Source organism: Centroberyx gerrardi, chromosome 17 (genome assembly GCF_048128805.1).
Source record: "Centroberyx gerrardi isolate f3 chromosome 17, fCenGer3.hap1.cur.20231027, whole genome shotgun sequence".
NCBI lineage: Eukaryota > Metazoa > Chordata > Actinopteri > Beryciformes > Berycidae > Centroberyx > Centroberyx gerrardi.
In genome coordinates, this window is record NC_136013.1 from 19760644 (window position 1) to 19784807 (window position 24164).

Below are 24164 nucleotides of genomic sequence, written 5' to 3' on the forward strand. Positions count from 1 at the left end.
TTTTCTTGAAAGAGGAAAAGTATGAGGATAAAATAACTTGGAGAACAGTGGGAGTTAACAATTGGAAAAAAGGCACAGAAAAAATTAAGGAACATAAACAAACAGAAGCACATATGGTAAGCATGGTAAGATGGAGCAACTTCAGACAAAGACCACTGGAAGAAGCTTTCAGGAGGGCAGACATAGAAGGCCGAGCCAAAAAAGAACAGGAGCGACAACGAAACAGGGAAATAATGACAAGGCTGGTACACATCACCTTGTATCTTGCACGGCAAGATGGGGCGTTCAGGGGTCATGATGAAAGTAGTACATCTTTGAACAAAGGACATTTCCTTGAACTTGTTCAGCTAGTTGCTAAATATGACTCCACCATCAAAATGCACCTTGATGACATCAACCACATCCAGTCTCAACAGAAAAAAACACAGACGTCGCTGTTGTCCTATAAGACACAGAATGACATAATCAAGGCCCTTGCCACCTAAGTCAGAAGAGTCATTCTCAAAGAAATGGATGAGTCAAAAATATTCTCCATTCTCTTGGATGAGACAACTGATGTTTCCCATGTCGAACAAGTGTCCTTTGTTGTTTGCTCTGTCCATCAGATGGAAATCAAGGAGAGATTTTTACAAGTTTGTGATGTGGCTGGAACAACAGCAAAAGAATTGGAGAATGTTGTAATGACACTCCTTGAGGAGAATGGATTGAAAGTGGAAGATGTCAGGGGCCAAGGCTACGATGGAGCCGCAAATATGAGCGGAAGCTACAAGGGTCTACAGTCGCAAATTCAGAGCCATAATGAGAAAGCTTTATACGTGCACTGCCATGCCCACTGTCTCAACCTGGTCTTGGTCGAGAGTGCCAAATCAAGCCAGCATTTTGTTCGGTTTTTCAATTTAGTTGAGAGTCTATACACTTTCGTAGCCAGATCTCCAAAACGCCACGCTGTGTTTGTGAAAATGCAACAGTCCATGTACCCTGACCAAAGAGTCTGTGAATTGAAAAGGCTGTCTGACACACGGTGGACGTACAGAGAAGATGCTCTGAGATCACTGAAGAAAGTCCTTTCTGCCGTGGTGAAGCTGCTTCAGAACATGGCTGATAGTGATCCACCAGACCCTGCAGCAGGTGATGCCCGGATGCTCTTGCGTAGCATAGATTTTGTCAATTGAGAGGGATATCCCAGTTGACCATAATGAGGTCATTGACATATATAAACACATGGCCAAAAGCTATGACTCCACCACCCACCATCTCCCTTCCCTGACTACTAAGCTCCCACATGTTAATAGTTCCCTCTCTGGACTGCTACTTTTTCCCAGTTTTGCTTACGGGCTTTTATTTAAAAAATACTTGGCAAGATTATAATGCCAAAATTAGATACGCACCATTTACTGATACTGACGAAATGATTGCTAGCAAAAAAGTATCAAATACTAGTGAAGTTATTAGCTAATGTGAGGCTGTTCACGTACAAAATGGCAACACAATCATCTGTGTTTTAATAAATTGAGCAATTCACATCAGGTTTTTGTTCAAAATAGAGAGCGTTTTCCAGAATGAAATCCCTCATGTAACTGAAAAGTGTGTGGTTTGACTATACCCTCCTTATGATAGTAGTAGTATTTTTTATTTTTTATTTTTTTTACATCCCCCTCTTCAACTTAGTTTTTGCGCTGAATTGCTGAATGGCCATTTTAAAAACTAACTTTACCATAGTGTCTAACGCAACAAAATAACCAAAATTAACTCAAAAGTAACTCCAGTAGATTTTCAAGGAAAGGCTTGATTCACTAGGCTAACTGACGGGTGATAAAACGCATTAAGGCAAAGCATTATCTCTAGGCTATATACAGTAAAACAAAGCCCCTAAACTACAGTAGGCCTATAAGTCTAACTGTTTACATTTTGGGATTATGGAGTTGATAGCTTTTTTGATATTTTGAAGGTGATAATGGTTAGTGGTGATAGACTATAGCCTATGTGAGTGCAATTTTCATATATTCTTTTTATTCACCATTTCATTTTGCATCCCTAACGAAAAATCACTATATTCTTTTTGGCACTTACAGTGTGTTTGTGATAGCCTACTCAGCGGTGAGTTTATAGTGACCTTGTGGCTTAGCCTATAATCTCTTACAGTGGGCTATTAATGCTTTTCTGTGGCATGATATTTTTTTGCACGATAATAGACTATATTCAAGTTGTAAAGTAACCTTCTTTTACTTCGGAGGTGTTTGAAATAAACATTTTAAAGGTTTATAGTTCCCTGTGTGTTTTTATCATAGAGGTGTGGTTATACTTTTCCTCATACATGATGCATCAAAGCTTTTTGCGTGCTGGTGGGGCCCCATGTCGTGCAGTAGGTGCCCTTTTTATTTTTTCGCCACTGCCCTTCAAACAGCCTGAGTCCGCCACTGGTGTCCCTGTGTGTTTTTGTATGTCTTCAGACTTTGATTTTCCAACAAGACGGCGCATGAGTGCGGCGTTGCAGCAGCCGACTTGGAAATCCCGTATGTCCGACCTTCTCACCGGCACATGAACGCAATATGTTTTTTGGTTTTCCACAGCTACAGATAACATCGCAAATCTACTCCCGCTTCTGACAGCAATGATATAAAACAGTTTAAACTGTGTTTTGAGTAATACAAAATGCCGACGTGAAAATAAAGAAAATGCTTAGGCAATAATCTGTAGTAACTTTATGTACACACACTCTCACTCGCCAGTGTAAACAACCGCTTTTTACTCTCTGGTGTATAACGTGACATAACGGGGCGCTGCTGCCACCTAGCGTCTGAATGACATTCAACATAACAACAGTGGAAAGATTTTACTCCCAAACTCCATATAACCATTTTAATTAATTGTAATTAATCTGTAGTAGTACCAAAATATCCTACTCAAATAGAAGTTAAGTTATTGCTGTAATACTTAATAAAAGCAAGAAGTAGGTCATTTAAAATGTAGAACATGGGCCATCCTATTTACTTACACCACCTATCAGTAATAATAGTACGCACTAGTAACTGAACAGTTTAAAAGGTTTTGCACACATTTTTGAGAGAAATACTTTCATTCCCTATTGATTTATACCAGTATTGCTAAGAGGTGGAGACTGCCAGTTTCTCAGCGACAATAACACCAGTGTGAAACTTTCTGAATGACTTCAGCAGAAGCTGGGTTAGTGATTAATACGATCTTCTCAACATCTTGAATCTTCTGAGCTCAAGTCACTCATTAAATACTTAAGAAATGTTTCATTTGCTCCAGAAAAAAATGCCAATGAAATATGAGGGTCAGAACATAGCTGTTGATCTTTTAATTTGGAAGCCTTTTTGTATCTCAGCAAAGATATAATTGTTTTACCTTTTTTGGAAATTGCAGAAACAAATAGTGATATTTATTGGACTGCCCCCATAAACAAATAAATACTCCCATGAGAAACATTAGAGTCAGTCGGCCTCTCAGGCACGGGATCTCAGGGACGGGAAATCATGAAAGAAGAAATCACATCGCTGAAGGCAAAATGAGAAAAGGTCAATTTCCTGCCCTGTGAAAACCACTGATATATGTATATATACATATAACACTGATAAATCTGTAGTAGGAGCACTCACACACATACCTTCACACACACACTAAAAGCTTAAATTCACAGAGGACACCAACATTTTGTGAATGTGATTTTTCAAAAACTACACAAACTTGGATTACATTTTCAAAGATACATTTCCATCATGCTTTCATCATATATTCTTTGCCTTCTAACCAAGGAAAGGAAGAAATCAGATAAACCGTTAATACGTGGTACAGCATTTTGTGCATTATCATAAAGCATGACTGTCTTAGGGCCTATGAATACTTTTTCCTGAACAATCTTTCATCCTAAGACAACATACATAATATTTGTAACATTAATATTCAAATAGCACCAATGGCCATGACAGCATGTTATGGTCATTGTGGCCATGTGGTATCTGTCAAGGATATACAGTCCAAAACATAAATTCTAGGACTGAGCTTAAAGTTTTTGGGAGATTGGGCAATTGGTCAATTTACCCATTAAGTGGTGAGAACATAGACACCAGAATCATCCATGTGTCCCTGGTAGATCATTGTCTTCGATGCTCTACACTTTAGCATACAATATGTAGAGTGATAGTAGGCCACTAGCATTATGTCAAAAGTGAGAACATTTGGTGTCCATGTTCTCATCACTTTAACTTAGTGTATTCCTTTAAACTTAGGTTACTCTTTTTTGCTGATGACTCATCTAATACTTCTTAATTGGAATATGGATTTCACACAAAAAAAGATGATTATGGGGCAAAATATGAGGCCTATATTGCCTCTTAGTATGCAACTGGATGCTGCAAATCCAAACTGTTCCTTTTCCACTTCCTCATTTGACTTCAGATTAGGGAACAAGGGCATATGGAAGGGGAAAAGACACATAAGAAGGAATATTGCCCCAAAGGAGCAAATGATGGCACTGTTAGGAGGAAATAGACATTAGAGGGAATGAAGGACTGGAATAAGACCGGAGGGGAGGAGGACATGTAGGGAGTGGAGGTCAGTGTCAAATCCAGTACAGTTGTCCCATTCCTATTCACGATTGTAACATATTTGTAAAGGTTCCAAAATCAATCTAGGTGGTTTGTTAAAGAAGCTAAGCCTCAAGGTTTTGAAAAAAGAAGATTCATTCTTGCATCGCAATATGCTGGAGGTGGGTAACGAGCTAGTCTTCCACTTTACCTCCTGAAGGAATGAATGGAGGGCACGCTGGAAAAAATGAGGGATCAAGGGCACATGGAAGGGAGTAAGGAGTGAGGGAGGAATGAAGGGAGGCAGGGAATGTTGTTGGGAAGGGAATAAGGCCACATATGATGGATCAAGAATATAAAATAGGGAAAAACAGAATATCAGATAATTATATAATAATATAGACAAGAGTCACAGAGGTTTCTCTATCATTACAAGTAGGGTTAGACTATATATTGGTTTGACAATATACTGAATCAGATACTGGCTTCTTGTCATAAATCGGATATCAGCCGGTCAGTGTCGTCCACCTCAAATATGATGGATCCTATAACGCAGTTTGTTTGATTACACATTTATTGTAGAATTGATCAATACTACACTGGCTGTAGTGGGAAGCCCTTAACCTGAACTGATTCTACTGTGACATTTAGATCAGATTCCTCACAAGTATGCATCGTGCATGGCACCCTGCCGAAAATCAAATTCAGAGGGAACCCTTACTGAAAATGTAATTCTTTTAGAAGACTTTGACGTGGAAATGGTCAACTTTGAACATGCTGAATATCGGCACAAAATATCGGCATCTTCAATTCAAAAAATATCTGTATCAGCCTTTCAAAAACCCGTATTGGTCGAAACCTAATTACGAACCGCTGATAACAATAGCTGAATTTGTAGAGCACTTCTGAAGCAAGTTAGAGAGCGCTGATGCAAAGAGGATCCACAATCACAGGCAAACAGCGCCCGATCTTTACTCCTTGAACAAATCTGAAAGTGCTGGATGGGTGTAACTTCTGATCATCTACATCAGCATGAACTGTCCTCATGAGGGGAGTTTGCTGCTTACATCAATCTAATACTGTGGAAGTCTGTGTATGTAATGGAGCAGACACCTGACAAGGTTGGAGAGGACCATCGCTGGTTGAAAATAAACCCAACACACGTCTGATATCGACAGTTGACGGGCATAAACATCTGGGATGACCGGATGGGTGTTATTGTAGCTTTTTTTTTATATCACTGTTTTTATATCACTCCCTTTTACAGATCGGACAGCGTCGGATGAATGTAAACTCATTGTCTGTCTTTGTGCGGAGGGGATGGCTGCTGAGGTAACTGCTGACAACAATCCCACACTTTGAAAGTCTGCGTAAAAAAAAAAAAACGTGTCCTGTCATCCTGTCTCCACTCTGTTCTGTCTTTGAAAGCCTGGCGGACGGCGTCCTTCCATCCGCTCCCCATTTCAAAGACCTGACAGCACCGATCCCGCATGACCGGATGGGTGTGAGTACAGCTTTAAATCACTGACTCAGGAGGAATATGCCGTTTTTCCCCATCGCTCTTTAACAGATGTAGCGGGGCTGGATGTGGAAAACCGCAGCTCCGTGTCACTGTAAGCTGTCGTCGTCGGTGGAGGCCGTGGATGTGGAGATCTGCTGCTGCTGGGCCACTTCCCGTTCCTGGTGAACCTCCCGCACAGCCAGGATGCGTGTGAGCATGCTCTGTAAGGTGCTGCCCTCCAGTGGCTGGGAAGTATACCAGCGGGGACTGTTCGGGTCAGAAAAGGACATTTAATACAATTACTATAATCTCAGTAGATTCTGGTATTTTAAAAAGATTCTATGGGAAACCCTGCTGTGGATCCTTAAGTGATATACTTAAAGAAAAACGATTGCCTCTGACCTGTTTGTGTGGACAGTCTGTTCAGGCTGCAGGTAAAACACATCAGTTCTCTTCTTCACTGTCTCTGGGCTGGAGGAGAGCAATAGGACGAAGAAGAAGATGAATCTATATTCAGTTTTATGATTTGTATTTAGAATAAAAGCTTGTTTGTATGTGAGACTGTAAATGTGTTCCTCTTCATCTGTGATAGTTTGTCTGAGCATAATTCTTGGTTTGAGTGTGTGGTTGTGTGTTTTTGTGTGTCTGTGCATGTGACTTTAAATGTGCGTTTGCTTTTGTGTGTGTGGTTATTATGTGTGTGTGTGTGTCTTACCATCTAGAGAGGTAGAACTCATAGAGTCTGACAGGACAGTGTAGAGGGTTGGTGGTGTTTTCTGGCATCTCCACGTCTCCCTCTTCCTCTTCCTGCTTCTTCTTGAGCCGCTCTAGAAACAACAGTAAGAACTGAAAGTCAACGACTGACTGACAGTCAACGACATCTGGTTTGGATGTTTGGGGGGAAAACAGGGAATCCAACTGATATATGGGTTTAATCCTCCGACACCCACCTGTCTCTTCCCGGTCGGACGGGCCGGCGCCGGCTCTCTGGTACCGGAGGTAGAGGGCCTTTCCGGCTCGGCTGCAGGGTCTGGAGCGCCGGGTGAAGTTGGCGAAGGAGAGGCGTTGGTGCTGCGCGAGCGTGGTGAGGCCGAAGGTCTTGGTGCAGAAGAAGAGCAGCGTGTTGAGCAGCACTATGGGGGAGTAGGCGCCCAGCTGCTTACACTCCCACAGGTAGGCCTCCTCAACACGGGAGGAAGCGACGCCACCTGGAGGAGGAGGGAGGCGTGGAGGGATGGAGACGGAATCAAATCGAAGCATTCATGATATTACAAATTCATGGAATACACCAAGTTTTTGGGAGATTGGGTTGGTCAGCTTACCTGTTAAATGATGTGAACATTACACTAAAATCATACATGTGTCCCCTGGTTTATCCATCACTCCAGTGCTCCATGCGAACACTTAAGCATATTGTACACTATATTGAGTTATAGCACAGACTTTTTATAGGTTACACAGACATGCGACTTGTAAAACGCACCTTTGCGCCCTTAGTGGTCATTTATGGTAGTACAGCTTTATCATATGTTTTGTTTTTGATAAAAAGCAAGTTTTTGCCCATTACCTCATGAATAATTAATATAGATCTGATGACGTCAATCATTGACGTGATTTCCAGTTTTAGCTAACTTTTTTACGGCTCTGGTGTTTTGCTGAGTGTAGAAGTATCAGACTCAGGATTTACAATTTGACTTGATAAACAAAATTCAAGGTTGAGCCTTGTTGACAAGGTTGCTTGCAGCAAGAGTTGTAAATGGGTCATGCAGACATAGGAGCCAGCTACTTATTATTCATGAACCCTTTTAGCCAATGAGAACCACAATGTGAGTGTGGACATGTACGAGCACAGATTCTCAAGAAAAAAAATAAATCAACATTTATATTTATATGTACATTTTTAGCTGTACACAGTCCTATGGAAACAGGGAAGGTAGTCCCTTGTAAATTAGAATATTTTTGTATAATATTTAGTGTAAATTTTCTACAGAAAACTGCCAGATTTAGCTACATATCATTTAAGATCATTTACCATTTAGTTTTAGAGCTGTTAAAAGTTCTCATTTTCTTACTTCTGAGATAATGCCAGTGGCCTGCTATCATTCAACACAGTGTATGCTAAAGTTAGCATGGAGCATGGAATGATCTACCGGGGACACATGGATGATTTTGGTGTCTATGTTCTCATCACTTAACCTCTGAGAGAAACTCAAATGACATTACTGATATGAGCCAAACTGAAACAAAACTAATGGAATTGAAACCATTATTGGACCCCAAATGTCAGTGAAAATACTGAGGTAATGAGGGGTTCATAACCTTTATCACTGTAGAACCCAAATGAATAATTGAATCCAGGGGACAGAGGCTTATGATAAAAATATTCCCGTCATCAGTAGGCTTTTTTTTTTTTTTAACTTTTCTGCAAAATTGGTCTTATGTTTCTATATTTCATTCTAATTGGCATTAAAAAGGGCTTTAAAAGTCTTAATATTATAAATGAAACTTGATGAACCTTGAAGACACCCTGATAAATGAATGTCAGTGACCATACCACTGGGTAGTAGTTTAGGCTTCCAGTGCTGCAGCATCCCAGTGATCTCCATGGCAAACGGACTGTACAGCTCATCAGTGAAGATGTTCTCTATGCGGCCCTTCTCAAACAGGTACTGCCCAGAGAGAGGGAGACAGAGGAGAAAGAATGAGACAAGAAGAAAGTGGGGGGCAAAGAGAAAGGAAAAGCAAAATGGAAGACAGGAGGAGAAATAAGTAAAAAGAGCAAAGGTGGAAAACCAACCAATGAGTGGGAACTGGGAAACGTCTGTCCATCTGTAGAAGATGGTGGAGGATGGGGGTCTAGTGTGTGTGTGTGTGTGTGTGTACCTGCTGTATCCCCAGACAGAGGTAGAAGATGCTGTCCGGTGAGTAAGTCTCTCCGTTGGGCCGTCGCACTTCTTTGATGAAGCGACACAGAGCAAAGCTCAGCTCAGTAGAGTCACACTGAAGGACGTCTTCCTTCAGGACCACTGGATGAGACCAGAGAATAAAATTAGAATCGAATAGAATAGAACCACTGAATGGGCTAGAAGAAGAGACACCAGAGAATAAAACTAGAATAGAATAGAGCCTCACAGTCCTGTGGCTGTGTTTTGTGTTGTTGGACCCAGCTCCTCCAGGCCTTCACCCCATACTGGTGGTTCAGTTTGGAGCGGGCCGGAGAAACCGCCGCACTGCGGTCCAACGAACCAGTCCGCCTTCGACCCTGGATGGACACGCACGCACATCCACACACACACAGGCACATACACATTAATCTAGAAGTTTGTATGATATTTCAACATCTGCATTTGGTAGAAACTGCTCTGCCTGGAGTCAAAGTCAGTGGAGTAAAGTGGATTGGATGTTATTGGAATGAGACTGCTGATCTGTCGGGGCAGTCATACCCGTTTCCGGCTGGAGAAACCTTCTCTGGGTCTCTTCACCCCTCGCTGTGGAGCAGGTGACTTCTTATCCAGCAGCTCTGCAACAACACACACAACACCTGGGTGTGAGAGAAAGTGTGTGCTTTATCTGTTTGAGTGTGTGTGTGTCTGGTTCACAATCAGCATCTCCACTGTCACATCAAACCTGGATGGACCATGACTGGGGCAGCCATCTCTTGCTTTGTATAGCATTATAAGCGGTATTACATTGATTTACAGTATTTCACAAAAAACAGCTTGAAAAAAGAACACGTCATCCCCCACCAATGATACAGTCCACCTTGTTTTAGCCAAGCACCCAAAACCATGGCTGAATTTTGAAGTGGCGGCAGCAGCAGTTCCTCTAACGTCCGCTAGAGGCCGGCTCCAAAAAGACTCCAAACCCGGCCCAACTCCATGCAAGTCAGTGGGACCACAACCCATCTTCTGCTAAAAATATAAAGTCAATACATTTTTTCCACAAGAGGTTATGGCCTCAGTAGCTAATTTCACTTCTTCTAATGTGTGTCCTTACGGCAATTTTCAAAATAATTGTCATTAACAAGATATAACTGATATAAAACTCAATCTCCAGGCTTCAAAATGGACCTTCAGAAGCCAATGGTTGACGTCACACTTGTCCATCTTTTTTTACAGTCTGTGGTTTTAGCCAATAATTTTAGCGCAAGAGGCCGGAACACAGCAGTGAGATGGATCACTCCTCCAAGTTTCATCAAAATCTGAACAGTGGATTCTTCATGGTGGACAACTATCAATTTGTTTTGCTGGTGTCTCACTCTAGAGCTGAAACAATCTGTGTTCCAGATGTGCTTGTGTTTTTAATGTTAATGCTAATCCTAACACTAATCAGTGGAGGAGCAAGCCAAACCAGACCAAGCCGCAGCTAGCCCACGAGTGAGCAAGCGAGTGAAGCAAAGTGCATATTTTGCACTAAATATCACAACAGCATAATGCCTCTTACCAAAACACTGATAATGTTTATTGTACTGCTATCAGATGAAAACATTGTAAGCAGTTATGCAGTGGTAAATAAAAAGGTGGGCAAGCAATGACCTTCAATCAGTGACCATTATAAGGCAAACCACCACCAACAAAACATCATGTATGCTGTTCTTTTCCTTAAAAAGGATCACATCATATAATTTACATCAGTTTGATACAACTTCCTATGATGTAAAGTATGAATTTATCTCATGATTTGCAGCAGCTTAAAAAAACAAGCAAAGATCCTGTACTGTTCAATTCAATTACATTTTATTGTCATTGTACAATGCACAAGTACAACGAAACGTGGACTTGTAAGCTCCCAAGAGTACAATGCAAACAGGTATAAAAAAACATAAGCATTCAGAATACCAGAAAATATACCAAAAAAGACAAATAGTATTAAATATCATCAAAATACGTATTGTACAAAAAACAAAGCTGTGCAAATGACGGCAAATTGAATGTCCATATAGACAGTATTTACAGGTACAGTGTTGAAGTGACTGCAGTTGAGGTAGAGTAACAGTATTCGGCTGGGTGACAGCCCTAGGACAGTAGCTGTTCCTGAGTAGCGCCTCCCAGATGGCAGGGGGGCAAATGGACTGTGGTTGAGGAGGGTTTTTTGAAATACAGAATACATTTTACAGCATGATGATCTGAACAATACTGAGGAGACAACCTGTAAACACTGCAATAGACATTATTATGAGTAGCATGGAAGTAGACATGGTCCAGCAGACCTCCCTGCGTGTGTGGGTGTTGGGTTGAGCAGCTTAACAAGACACCAGGTGTTTATTTTACAAAAAGTGAACGATGGCAGAATGGTAGAAAACGTATTTACAAAGAAGGGGAGAAATAGAAATAAAGGAACAATAGAGCAACAAAAACCCCCAAAAATCTTAACCCCCCCCCAAAACAATTAAGAGATGTAATCAATCACAATACAACATGACACCCTTGGACAAAAGGCATGTATCAATGCTATTTCAAGTTAAAAGTATATCAATATGAAAATACAGATTTGATGTACAGGGTACCTTATAATATATATATAATATATATATAATAGATCTATTCCCCTAAATTTCCCACTGAACACCCATTCAACAAGGGTTGGGCGATATGGAAAACAACACTTGGCACGATAATTTTGGCCCATTTTTCATGATAGATACAATGATAGTCCTGTAAAAAATCTATGTAATTACATCCTTTTACATTTGGATGGTCCAAGAAGCTGTGCAAGAAAATGCATGCATGATAAACATTTTATCATCATAACTTTATTCAGAACCTTCAAATGTTTAATAATAAACAGCAAAAACATTGACCCTTTGTGTTATTTGGATCTTTGGTTGACAGTATAAAATATGTATACTGTAGATAATTTTCTTATTTTACTTTTGCTTGTAAAACAGCATGGGACCTCTTGTTTTACTATGTAATATTTACTATGTGTTTACTATGTGTAAACATAGTGTAATTTGTATATTGTGATTTTGTATTGTATTTTTGTAATATCTGCTTGCTGCTTTCTTGGCCAGGGCTCCCTTGCAAAAGAGATGAACATCTCAATGGGGCTCACCTGGTTAAAGGAGAAATAAAATAAAAAAAAAAGTGTACTATACTGAAAGAAAGAGTTATACACAATAGAAATACTGCAGAAAAGGCAGTGCATTTTACTTTCTCACATTCTACAGTGTTGTGGATCCAGTTTTTTTTTTGCATAATTGCAAGATACATAAATCAAAATAGCAATGGAAACAAAATACTATATTAGGCAATACGTTTGCAACTCCATAACCTGGCAACAGCTGCAGACACACACACCGTCACACAGAGAGAGAGAGAGAGAGAGAGAAAGAGAGCGCTCCTGCCGGTGACCGGCTCTAGTGTTTTCTATCAAATTTACCCTGTGGTCATGTTATATAATGAAACTGGTTTCATTATTGTTCATAATTGTGTTATTCTCACTTTCATCCCTAAATAGAATAATGCAGAACACATCACGGTTCTCTTCATTAAGTGACGGTTCCATATTATACGGGACGGGTTACAGCCTTTGCACTGTCTAACAGTTGAAACAATTGCACAGTATATCCTGAATAATAGGCTAACTGTTGGTGCAGGTTCTGACCTCTAACCACTATCTGGAGAACTCGGCCTGTATTTTCAGAAGAGAGATTTTCAGGGAGAGAATGAGCCAGTCTTTACTGAGTCTGTCTTTACTGTCTTTGAGCCAACCTGATCTCATCGTGTAGGGAAAAATTATCGTGTACTAGCCGATGTGTTTAGAATAGCCCACTCACTTTGCTCGGACTGAGTCTTGCTATATTTTACATGATATATTTTTCACACTTGATACGTTCCCTCAGGAACCCCGTCAGAAAACAGTCTCCCTGTGTAAACAGAGGTACGATCAAGTGCAAGAATAAAGGTAGAATAAACACACACATGTCTGCAAGTTTTCGAATTGTTAAATAAACAAAAAGATTCAAAGGATATTTGTCTCCTTATCATTTCATCACTTTGATTTTACAATGTATTGACATGTATCGGTATGTGTTAATGTGAACAATATAAGTGAATGGGCTGTATCCTAAATGCCCACTACACATGCCAGTAGACCTCCCAACAGTATGCTGACAGTGACTGGTGCTTGAAACCAATAGAGTAATAGTACATTTAACACTACATGGGAAGTAACAGACAGTCATCTCTAAATGCCAGCTCGATGCTAAAATAGAAATGAATGCTGCTGCAGGTGTGTATGTGGTGTAGGCATCTTGACGGGCCAGTTCCATAAAGATTATGTTAGATTACGCTTACTGTCTTACTGCTATATCCAAAGCTAAAACCATTAGCTTTTATTAAATGTTTTTTGTTTGTTTTTTTAAATAAGGTAACAAATAAAGTTAAAACTGACCTAACAAGAGGACGGAGACTCCTCCAAAGACTTGGTCACACTCCTAGAGCTCACACAGGTGAAGATGGAGCTGATACAGCTGGCTGCTCTTCATCATGGAGAACTCATTGATGATAATGAACCTGACGTTCTTGTAGATGTCTCTGAGGTTGTCCCTGCTCTTGTCAGACAAATTCTTGTAGTCATTTACACAGGTTAGCTTGAAAGCCGTGTGCAGTGTCTGGCCTTCTATATTGCTAGCTGCCATACCTGTTCTGATGAGATAAGGGGAGTTGACATTGTGTCCAGCTCTGTTAAGAAGCTTCTGGATCCAGAGGCTGACAGTGTGGATAAGTCGGCTTTTCCCAGTACCTACTCCACCATGGATGATCAAGACTGACGGTTCAGATGTGATGGACTTTCCTGACTTCTCCATCATGACAAGGTCCCTGCTGAATTTGACTTTCTCAATGTATTGTGTTTCATAGAGCAGTCTGTATTGGCATCATAACCATATTGGCATCCCAGGCCACATCCAGTGTGGGTTTTAGTTGTTGACAGACACGTTGCACACGTCTCTTGTGGACTACTTTAGTTCCATAGTCACGCACTGACAAACTGAGAAATGGTAGACAAGGCTTTATGTGGCACTGCAGACTTGGGCCCCATCCGACTCCTCTGCCTGCTGGCCTCCAGCACTACATTGGTGTTGAACTTGTAGTTTGTCCCATTGCTGTGGTGGATGGAGAAGGTGGTCGAGTGGTCCTCTGACATGGAGGTGTTTGGGAAAGTAATCTCCAACACTGAGTCCAAGATCATGTTACTGTGCGCTCACACCAGAAGCGTCATGAGAGTCGCTGGGCACTCTGGTCGCTGGCTGCTCGCTGCCAGCCCTCAGCGGTCGTCGCAAGGGGGCGGGGCGTTCAAGCAGCGCTGCAGACATCAAGTTCGGTTGTGGCCAATATATCAAGTTTGTAGTAGAGCTATTCGGCAGGCCTGCCGTGAACTGTGACAAGCAAGATCAAATAAACAAACTTCCATGTTTTCCTGCAAAATATACCTAGTCTGTATTTCATAAAATAATGCTACCACATGCTTCTGGCATTTGTATTTAAGCTAGTAGCACAGTAAATTTAATTTTACTACTTCTACACTGTACAGTAGGCCTAATCACGCTTACCAGAAATCCCTACTATCTCGGACACCTTCTTCCATGCATCATTTGTTTTTTGTTTATGTCTCTATAAATGAACAAGGACGGGTCATACAGCTCCGGGAAACCGGAGACCGCAACAATCAGTTTCTCCTCCATTGTCAGTATGGAACAAACATTTGCTAGGAACTTCAGTACATAGGGAGACGTTTACAGCGGGAAGAAAATCAAATCCCGATCTGCAATTGGTTGCTGCTTCAGCGCGTCACTGTTAATTTGCATAAAGTTCACCTCAGCTCAACTTCAACTCGACGCTCTGGTCGCTGGCACTGCGCCGCTCGCTGCTGCCACGGCATCGGACGCCTCTCGTCGCCAGCTCCCATTGAAAATGAATGACTGCCGGCCGCTTTTGTAGCTCATGATGCTTTTGGTGTGAGCGCACAGTTAGGGTCAATGTCTCCCAGCTTCTTTCACTGGTCATCTTGCACTGGGCATCTCTGTACCAAATGTATTGGTAACATTTTGATAGTCTGATTTGTTACTTTATGTTTTGCTTTCACAGTGGTGTGCTCTGTATTGCTTGCAATTATGTTTTGTTCATCTATTTGTTTTTTCATGCATGGATCTGCTTCCCTCTTTTTTTTTGATGCTTGATTTTGGGCAGCAATCCATTCTTTCATTTAGAGATTTGCTCTCGCCATTCTTTATGCTACTTGATTTTGGGTTGCAATGTTGTCTGGCATTTCTGGACTTGCTTTCCTCTTTTTCTTTGCTGCTTTATTTTGGGCTGCAATCTTTTCTGTCAGTTCTGGATTTGCTCTCCTCTTTCTACTTGCTGCTTTATTTTGGGCTGCAATCCTGGCTTTCAGTTCTGGATTTGCTCTTCTCCTTCTACTTGCTGCTTTATTCTGGGCTGCAATCTTGGCTTTTAAATCTGGATTTGCTCTACGCTTTCTACTTGCTGCTAGATCTTTAATTCTTTTTACGTGTTTCCTCTCAGGACAGCTAATTAATTTGCTGTAATACCTATTTTCGCGTAAAATTTGTAAAGATGCTTTGTGGGCTTCAATTTCGTCCTCACAGTAATATTGTCTGCATGCAGGTTTACAGTTGAGGTGTGTTGTGAGACGGGCATATGTGTTCTTGCATCCCTTGCACTGGCTGTGTAGGAGGTCCTGCTCTATAGTCCAGGTTTTAGGACCATTCACAGTGGATGGTTGTACCTGTTCTATTGCTGATTTCACTGTGTGCTGCTGGGTCTCTATGCTGGCTTCTTGTGTGTCTGCATTCCCCTTCCCCATTGTCTCTACATTTGCCTCCTGTAACTGCATGTGCAAGCTGGGGATGTCCTGGATGGTGAGGTTGTAGGCGTGGCTCTTCCACTCGTTCACCAACTCAATGGTTCTCCTGACATCATCTTCACCCACAGGGATCATGCCTTCATAGTGGTTTCCATCATAAGCAAGCACCACTGGGACTTGAGTGCAGGGCTGAGCACCAAAAACATCTGCAGGTTGCACTGTGATGGGTTGTCCATGGCCCAGGCCGGGCCTTGTGTTGAAGATGAGGATGTTGACCCTATGGAGATGTGCCAGGCCTGGTAGGATTAGGTCTCCTCCTTCTATGGCGTAGACTCCAGACTGCCGCAGAGGTTCAAGCACTTGCCTCCACTCCTGTTCTGTGTAGCCCAGCATCTCCTGAGCCACCTCAGTCTGCTCCAAAACAGAGACTAGACGCTGCCTCCAGTAGACGGGGTCTCTGTCAGGATCTCGTGTTGGAACTGAAGACAACTCTGGCCGCAAGTGAATTTGGTCAAGCACAGTCTCTAGGCTGCAGTCTCCTGCTCCGTTGTTGGCAACTCCATCCTTCAGCTTGATACCATGGACTGCTCCATTCTCCTGAGCAATGCTCCTCATCTTAGCCGCAGTGTTCGCCAAGTTTCTCAGCCTCTCCACATTAGACTGGTCTGGTGACTTGGGGACTGACTGCCTCGATTCGTACATGTCTGAGGACTGAGCGCTCATCTTCCTCCAGTCGTTACACTGGTGCCTCTCCAAACCAGCTTTCTCTCCTGCCCTTCCTCTAGCTGGAAAACACAACCTGCCACCTGCTGGAGTAGAGATGTGTTAAGACTTTAGCGTTTCTCATAAACAGTGGTCTACAACAGTATGAGACATGCCCACCACAGATACATTTGGTAAAATTGCACAATATATCAAGCTTTTAAACTGCACAATGGCCATGAGCTGTCCTACTGTATTCTACTGGAATGACTCCCAAATGACATCTGCTTGTTTACAGTCTGGGACAAATTTTCTGCTCTACTGTAGCCTACAACCTGCCTATGACTAGCTTTCCTATGATTACAGTTATTTCAGTTTGAGTGATTTAGTGTCACAAGTTATTATAAAATAAATCAAAATAACCCTACCTGTATACACTCCTACTGCACAAGTTTTTTTAGAATTGATTTTAGGGATATTTAAATAGGAAAGATAATTTATATGATTGCATATATTATTCCTGTGCCCCAAGACAATTCAGTCAATATTGGTGAGTATGCACCCCTCTGTCCTAAAGCTATAAAAACAGAGAGAGAACCCTCAAATTTATGATGTCACATGGATGTAAAACCTGGGGCTGCTCTATAGACAATGAAGGGCACTTATTTTGTGGAGTGCTTTATGCACAAATTAGGTTTATGTTCTAGTAATGATAACGGGTTTGAACCAGAATATAAACCTCCTTTGAGCGCAAGATCTCACACAAACATTTTATAGCTACACGTCAGTTCCCCATTGGCTATATGGAGCAGCCCCAGATTTTACCTCCAAGTAATGTCACAAATTCCAAGGTTCTCTCTCTCTTTGATCATATTCCACCCAAGATTTAATTGATATGGACCCAGTTTTCCAAAAGTATTATCGATCCAAAGCAAAGATCCAAAGTTATCCAAAGGGAGTGCCTGAGGTCAAACTTAGCCTCATATCTGCTGCACACCAACCAGGCAGCAAGCTATCACAGAGGATTGCTAGCTAGCTGTTGTTGGAAATTATTTTACTAATACATGTATGATTCTAAGTTTGCTAATGTTAGCTAGCTAGCTAGCAATCTAAATCTAAATCATAAATATATTGGTAACATATAGGGATGCAAAAAGAAATTAACATGAAATATGAAAATGTGCATTGGGGTGCAAGATATATATTTATATATTGATATATTTTCATTTTAGACAATGAAAATATTAGCGCTGATCAAGTTTTATTTAGCCTAATAAAAAGTGTTCAATTACATTTGGAAATTCTATTCAACTTGAGTATTGTTGTAGCCTATTAAATAGAAAATGTAGCCTAAATGTTTAGAGTGTGACTAGAAGATTCCTGAACATCACCACAGGTACATCCTGGGGTATACAGAAAAAGTGGAGCATATACAATATAGCCTACTGTATAGGCCATTTTAAAAGATTAATAATAAATTTAAGTGAAAAATAAATAAAGCAAAGCCTGTGATAGCCATGTTTTTTTTTTTTTTAGTGGGCATGTGTTACGTGCTAGTAACATTTATTTACAAATAGCCATGAGCAGTGGCGTGTCCATGCCATTTTGACTGGGGTGGCTGAGGTGGGGCACAGGCACACATCTCTTTTTGGATTCAACTGTTGGATACTGTGTTTGCCTTGTGTGTTTATAGCCTACCAATTAGACAGCAGCGGTCCCGGCTATCTGGAGGTATGAAAGCTCTACAGTGAAGTGATGAAATTTTGAACACAAGTCTACGGAAGAGGATTAGGACCACATGAAAAATTTGAGTTCTGAGATTAATCTCAGAATTTTTTCTCAGAAGTCTGACTTTAATCTCAGAATTCTGACTTTATTCTCAGAATTCTGAGATTAATCTCAGAACACAAATACATTTTTCACGTGGCCCTAATCCTCTTCTGTACAAGGCCCAGGTTGAGAACAATCAGAATTATCAGGCATCACTGTCTACTGTATGCATATAAAAAATGTAGGCTACTAACATTACCTCTTTGTTTCTATCTTCAGGTGCGTGCTGCATTTATCTTTGCCATTCAATTTGGTCAGACATAGTTTTTTTTTTTTTCTCACATTAAAAGATCTGTAATTTGGTTTTCTCTTTGCTCCCCTTGGCGTGTTTCTTGGAACACAGGTGTGTAGCTTTGAAAAAATAAAAATGCACTGGGTTGATGGTCCCGCCTCTAACATGGCCATCAGGCAATCATAACTCAGCATTTTGGGGTGCCCAATCAGATTTCAGGCCACCACCTAGACCCGCCCCTGGCCATGAGATCAGGAATCCCCGTTACTGACACAATCTCGCGGTGGCGGTCATATGAATTAGCAGTGAAATCTTCAAATTATGCAAACAGACAATGGGAATGGGATCTGTGGGCTCCAACAGGGAAACATGACATACTGGGCGTGCGTTTACTGAATTTCTATCACTCCTGGAAAGTAATCCAGATATCAAAGTTGTAAATATCATGATTTCACAGCCGTTTGTAAATAGGATGTGAAATCCCGAAAGTCAAAAGCAGTCATAATTAAATTGAAATAGAACATTTGAAAATGAAATTGCAATATCACATTTGCAATTTCGTGTGCCATATATGCGCGCATCATTCTGGTCAAAATTTTAATGAAAATTAAATAATTGAATTTTCATTTTCATTTCTGTGTTAGAGAACATATAATTCCGGCCAATATTAAAATTAAAAGTCCATTTGACATTTCTTTTTTATGTCCTCCCTGGTGTAACCCAGTCATATTTAAAATGAAATTGAAAATGAGAAAAAGAAATGTCAATGTTCATGTTTGTAATTTCATTCCTCATCGTCACACTTTAACACAACCAAATTGAATACGAAATCTCATTCCATATGCTATTTCTTTTTTTTTTTGTCATGGGCATGCCTGAACTGTCAACCATTCACTATGGGAGGGGCTTTCGAAACCAATCACACTGCCCACCCACACTAGCCTAGGCGCCCCACAACAAACAACGTTGTTGTGTCTTTGGCGAGTGAGCAAATTTGGAGAGCGAACAAACAAACATCAGTAAATATGATAATGATAATAAAGATAATAATAACGATAGTAATCTTATCTAAAATAATTGTACGTCAGTCAAACACATTTTAGTTAACTAACATCATAGCTTGCTAGCTTTCTTCAGCCAAGTAGCTAGCTAGCTAGTACTGTAACATGTCATATACTGTAGGTAGCTAGCTAACAGTAAGAGGCTATTAAAACCCTGATGAAATCAACTCAGGCGATAACGCTAGCTAATGTTATGGGAAAATCCAATGTGATTTATTAATGTTGTCTCGCATAATATGAAGTGATGATGTCAGTTGCAGTGGGGAAATAATAAATGATCTAGCAAGCTCTTGCTATCATAGCTAGGAAAGTTAACTTAATGCAAGCTGTAACGCAGTGGCATGCAGACTCTCTAAGGGGCAGGGGCAAAAAATGAAAAAGGGGCACCTCTTCCGCCTGCAACAACCCTAATCCACCTGGGTTGGGGGGATGGGGGGGAGGGCATAAGTGTATGCTGATAAATTAATGCGTCACAATTAGAAATGTTGACCTGTCATGTACCAAATAAGTTAAAAACAAAAATTTGAATTACAAAAACAAAATGTATTACAAGATAGCAATTGTAATAGATCTCTATGAACACTGTACATACAGTATGTTACAGTAGTTCATTTATTACAGGGTTTTGTCATCACAGGTTTTTGACCTGAATTGCAACCATACCTTTATCTTCTTCATCTCCTGCCTTGCACCTTTGGAGCCAACTACTCAGTGAGAAACTGTCTCTGGCTGCATTTTGCCAATTTATCTTCTTTCTTTTTAATTCTTTCTCTCTTTGGCATTCTGTAATGTAATGTAGTAATGTAATGTAATGTCTCTGTTTAACTCTGTAACTAGCTAGCTAATGCTAGCAAGCTAGTTACAGGGGTAAGTTCAGTACTAGCTATCTAGCTACTTGGATGCAGCAAGCTAGCAAGCTAATGTTAGTTATCTTAAACACTAGGGGTGTAACGGTTCACAAAATTCACGGTTCGGTTCGATACAACACAGTGGTGTCACGGTTTGGTACGTTTTTGATAGAGCAAAAGTAGAAATGCCAGAGAATTTGCCTTAATTTTATTGTATTAAAACTAACAAAGTATGATCTTTTTCTACTTTGAACACAATGATGGAGCTATGCCTGACCCATCTTCTGGGGTGGCTTCTTTGCAGCAAATGAAACAAAAACAACGCCTTATAAAAAAATACATTTTTTTATTGTAGTTAGGGTCTCATATTCGCGGCTATAAACGTACCAATCGCCACAGTGATTTCTTTTGCCCCGTTTGAATCAGCTGGGAATGACTGCCTAAATGCTGCGGGGAGAGTTTGCAGCATGTGTGTTGCTTCTTGTTTTCATCTAGTTCCACCTATTGACACAGTGGGGTGATGTCAGCGTAAATGAATCGTCATATTTGAGGTATTCCCACTACTGTAACCTACTCTCGTGTAGCAGATACGACATATCCTTGCTTTTCTATCCACCACTCTCTTGCCATCGCCCTCATAACTCACGGGGAAACTAAAGTGGCTCCAAACACCAGACCTGTTGGTTATTGGAGGATCTTCTATTTCTGGTCTGTCAGCAATGGCATTACTAGCCATATTGCAACGAGCTACTAGCTTAGCGTAATGTCCCCGGCTGCGCCATGGGAAAAAAGGGTTAACTATTCCGCAAATGAAAAGGCGGGTAAACTGAGATCAGGTGGGCTTACCCTCCACTACATCCATGCTTGTAAGCCAATACTTTAACATCAATTAATGATTACCACATCATTTTTGAGAAATTAGTATCATTACCATAAACAAATGAGACTATCACCAAGAAGATTGGCAGCCTCTAATGGCTTCTACACTGCATTTTACATTGTGTTTGCCACGGGGTTTCTCACAATGCCAGATAGTGGAATGAGTGAAAGGCAGATGGTAAAATGACCAACATGTTTACCCTCTTCAGTAAAGCCAAAAAAGAAAACCTTTGAACAAAGACAGCGAAGCCAAGGTAGCAACATCCTCTTTGCGACAGGAAGCAGTGAGGTTTATGTAAAGTGTGCTCTTAATTTTTGAGCAACAATGGCACTAACAATACCACTGGCAGAAGATAGAGGCTACCAATCACTTCGACCACGGTCTCATTTGTGGTATAGTTTTATATGGTGTAGTCTTATATTGGAATGAAAATTTACATACTCTTGGCCCTCCATGGCACATGGTTGCCCACCACTGGTTGATGATAATTATACCAAGGTATCACAATTAATCTGACAATGATATCTTGATGTTTAAAATGCTACAAACAGAACCTTTAACTAGAATTATAGGACTAGAATTTATTTTCAAATAGACAATCATTACTATTCAAATTGATCAAATTTTGAGGTTCCAGGGCTTTTATGCAGTATAGGTTATACATTTTTTGTTTCTCACCTGGCGGGAAGTCAGTCTCCAAGTCCATCATGGGAGAGCAGGGAAGTTGATCCTCCGCACTGGTGCTAGGTAGGTCGCTTGTACCCATGTTCCCCTCTTTCTGGGCGCTAATTTGGGGTTCAGTTGACTCCGTGCTCCCCTCTGTCCGGGCCGTTGTTAAAGGTTCAGTTGACTCCATGCTCCCCTCTACAGTAACTGGCAGGTCGGCTTGACCTGTGCAACCTTCTCTGTGAGTCTCCTCATACTCCCAGCTTATAGGGGTGAGCGCTTCTGACTCCACATCTCCACTGTAAGAACTGCCCTGGTCTGGAAGAAACACACATAAAATGAATGAAAATACTGTTATAGCATTCTGTATAGCAACTAGTGACGCCAAAGTTTCAATACATTCCAACAGGATAAAAACCCAGATAGAGGAAAATTGCTTGAGCAAGTGTATTAGGTTCAAATGCCTTGGATGAGGTGAAATTTGGGCGCAGATACAGAACCAGAGCCACCCTCAGAGTAGACAGAATCCCTGAAATATGCACTTTTAAAGGCTAGGTAGAACATTCCAGGGTTGTGTTTGATGTGTCTGAAACCCTTCATTATGGGGTCAGATTTGTCTAAAAAATAAATAAATGTACAAAACAAGTTTTACAAATGTATATCACAACTCATAAATAAACAAGGATGATGACAGATGTATTTTCCTGTCCACAAACAAATGCCAACCAAGTTGAATAAATGTCAAACAATTTCACATATACATTTCGAAGTGATTTATGAATGCAGATTCGACAACCAGTGTTTTTTTTAGACAAATCTGACTCAATACTTCCTGCTCTTGTAATTTTTTTTTCTTTCTTGACCTTGACCTAAGTCTACGACTTTTTCAAGGCCTCACCTGCATGGGAAACCGGCTTATCCTTCTCTACTTCTTCCTCCTCAGCCAAGGGCTCTGATTGGACAGCGGCATCTTTCACTTCCTTCGGTGGCGGTATCACCATAGGTACTGGAACCTGCAGAAGAATATAAGAAAGAATTGGTGGGATTTCATTTTATCCTGAGCAATGCACCATCAGGCAAATGTGGCAAAAAGAGGGTTGTCATGGAATGCTGTATATTGTATACATCTTGATATTCTTCATATATTTTCATATTGTACATATCTGCATTCATTTTCTGTTTTGTACAACTCTGTTTCAAAAGACTGGGGAAACTCAACCGGCCAGATGTGAGTGAGATTTACTTATTCAGTGCCTGAGGTAAGTGCAGCCGCTGAGTGTTTTGCCTCCTGAAAATGTCTCAAGTTTATGCACCCAAGCACTTTTTTGTTTTTGGCACGAAAAGAATAATTTTGCCTATATCTCAGCATACGTACTCATTCATTGAGGCTTTTTTGCCCAAGGTAGATGGTGTATGAGTTGCTCCACTTTTGATTCCTGTATGCTGAATTCCTCAACCGACGCACCCAAGTAAACCCAGAGTTCTTACCACCACCACAGGTGCAATACCCTGTCTGTTTGTTACCAGTGTCTGCTTTTTGCTTATATATATATATCTATCAACTTTGTTCTTTGCTATATCTTGTTATGTGCTGCTGCAATGAACCCAATTTAAGTTTAATCTAATCATCAAAAATTCATGCAGTGCTATATAAGGTGATTTGATCTAATGGGACGTACCGGCACGGGCATAGCCACTGGAACAGGCGTGTGCTGGGAGTACATGTTCATGGGCACCGGAATGAAGACTGGTACTGGGAATGGCACAATCACCACCTTCACCTTCTCCTCTCCTTCCGAGGAGGTGAACGAGATCCGAGGCAGACCTGGAGGAGAAGAACAAGAGAAGAGGAGAAAGGAGGGGAGATTAAGCGAGAAATGGAGAGAGAGGCAGAGTGCAAGAAGAGGAATAGGGAGGGAGAAACACAAGGAGACAAAAAGAGGCAGGAGGAAGAGAAGATAGAGAAAATGTTTTTAAATTAACTCTGGATTTAAGAGATCATTAGAAGAAATAATTTAATTTCAGAAAGAAATGCTATAAAAGATGCAATAGTACCTTTCTCAAATTAC

General features: G+C 40.9%; 1 protein-coding gene across 3 annotated transcripts in view; it reads right to left on the reverse strand.

Moving 5' to 3' along the window:
• Positions 1-3341: 3341 nt before the first annotated feature.
• The window catches only part of LOC139911436 (zinc finger MYM-type protein 4), a 45457-nt gene continuing 24634 nt past the window's right edge, over positions 3342-24164 (reverse strand). For all 3 annotated transcript variants that reach the window (XM_078289469.1, XM_078289468.1, XM_078289470.1), the window contains exons 19-29: positions 23775-23920; positions 22994-23108; positions 22108-22413; positions 9492-9568; positions 9181-9310; positions 8932-9074; positions 8603-8717; positions 6999-7256; positions 6764-6875; positions 6451-6519; positions 3342-6315 (exon numbers count right to left, since the gene is read on the reverse strand). In XM_078289469.1, coding sequence (XP_078145595.1) covers positions 6156-6315; positions 6451-6519; positions 6764-6875; positions 6999-7256; positions 8603-8717; positions 8932-9074; positions 9181-9310; positions 9492-9568; positions 22108-22413; positions 22994-23108; positions 23775-23920 — 1631 coding nt within the window. In that variant the 3' untranslated portion in view covers positions 3342-6155. The remainder of the gene's footprint in view (positions 6316-6450; positions 6520-6763; positions 6876-6998; positions 7257-8602; positions 8718-8931; positions 9075-9180; positions 9311-9491; positions 9569-22107; positions 22414-22993; positions 23109-23774; positions 23921-24164) is intronic.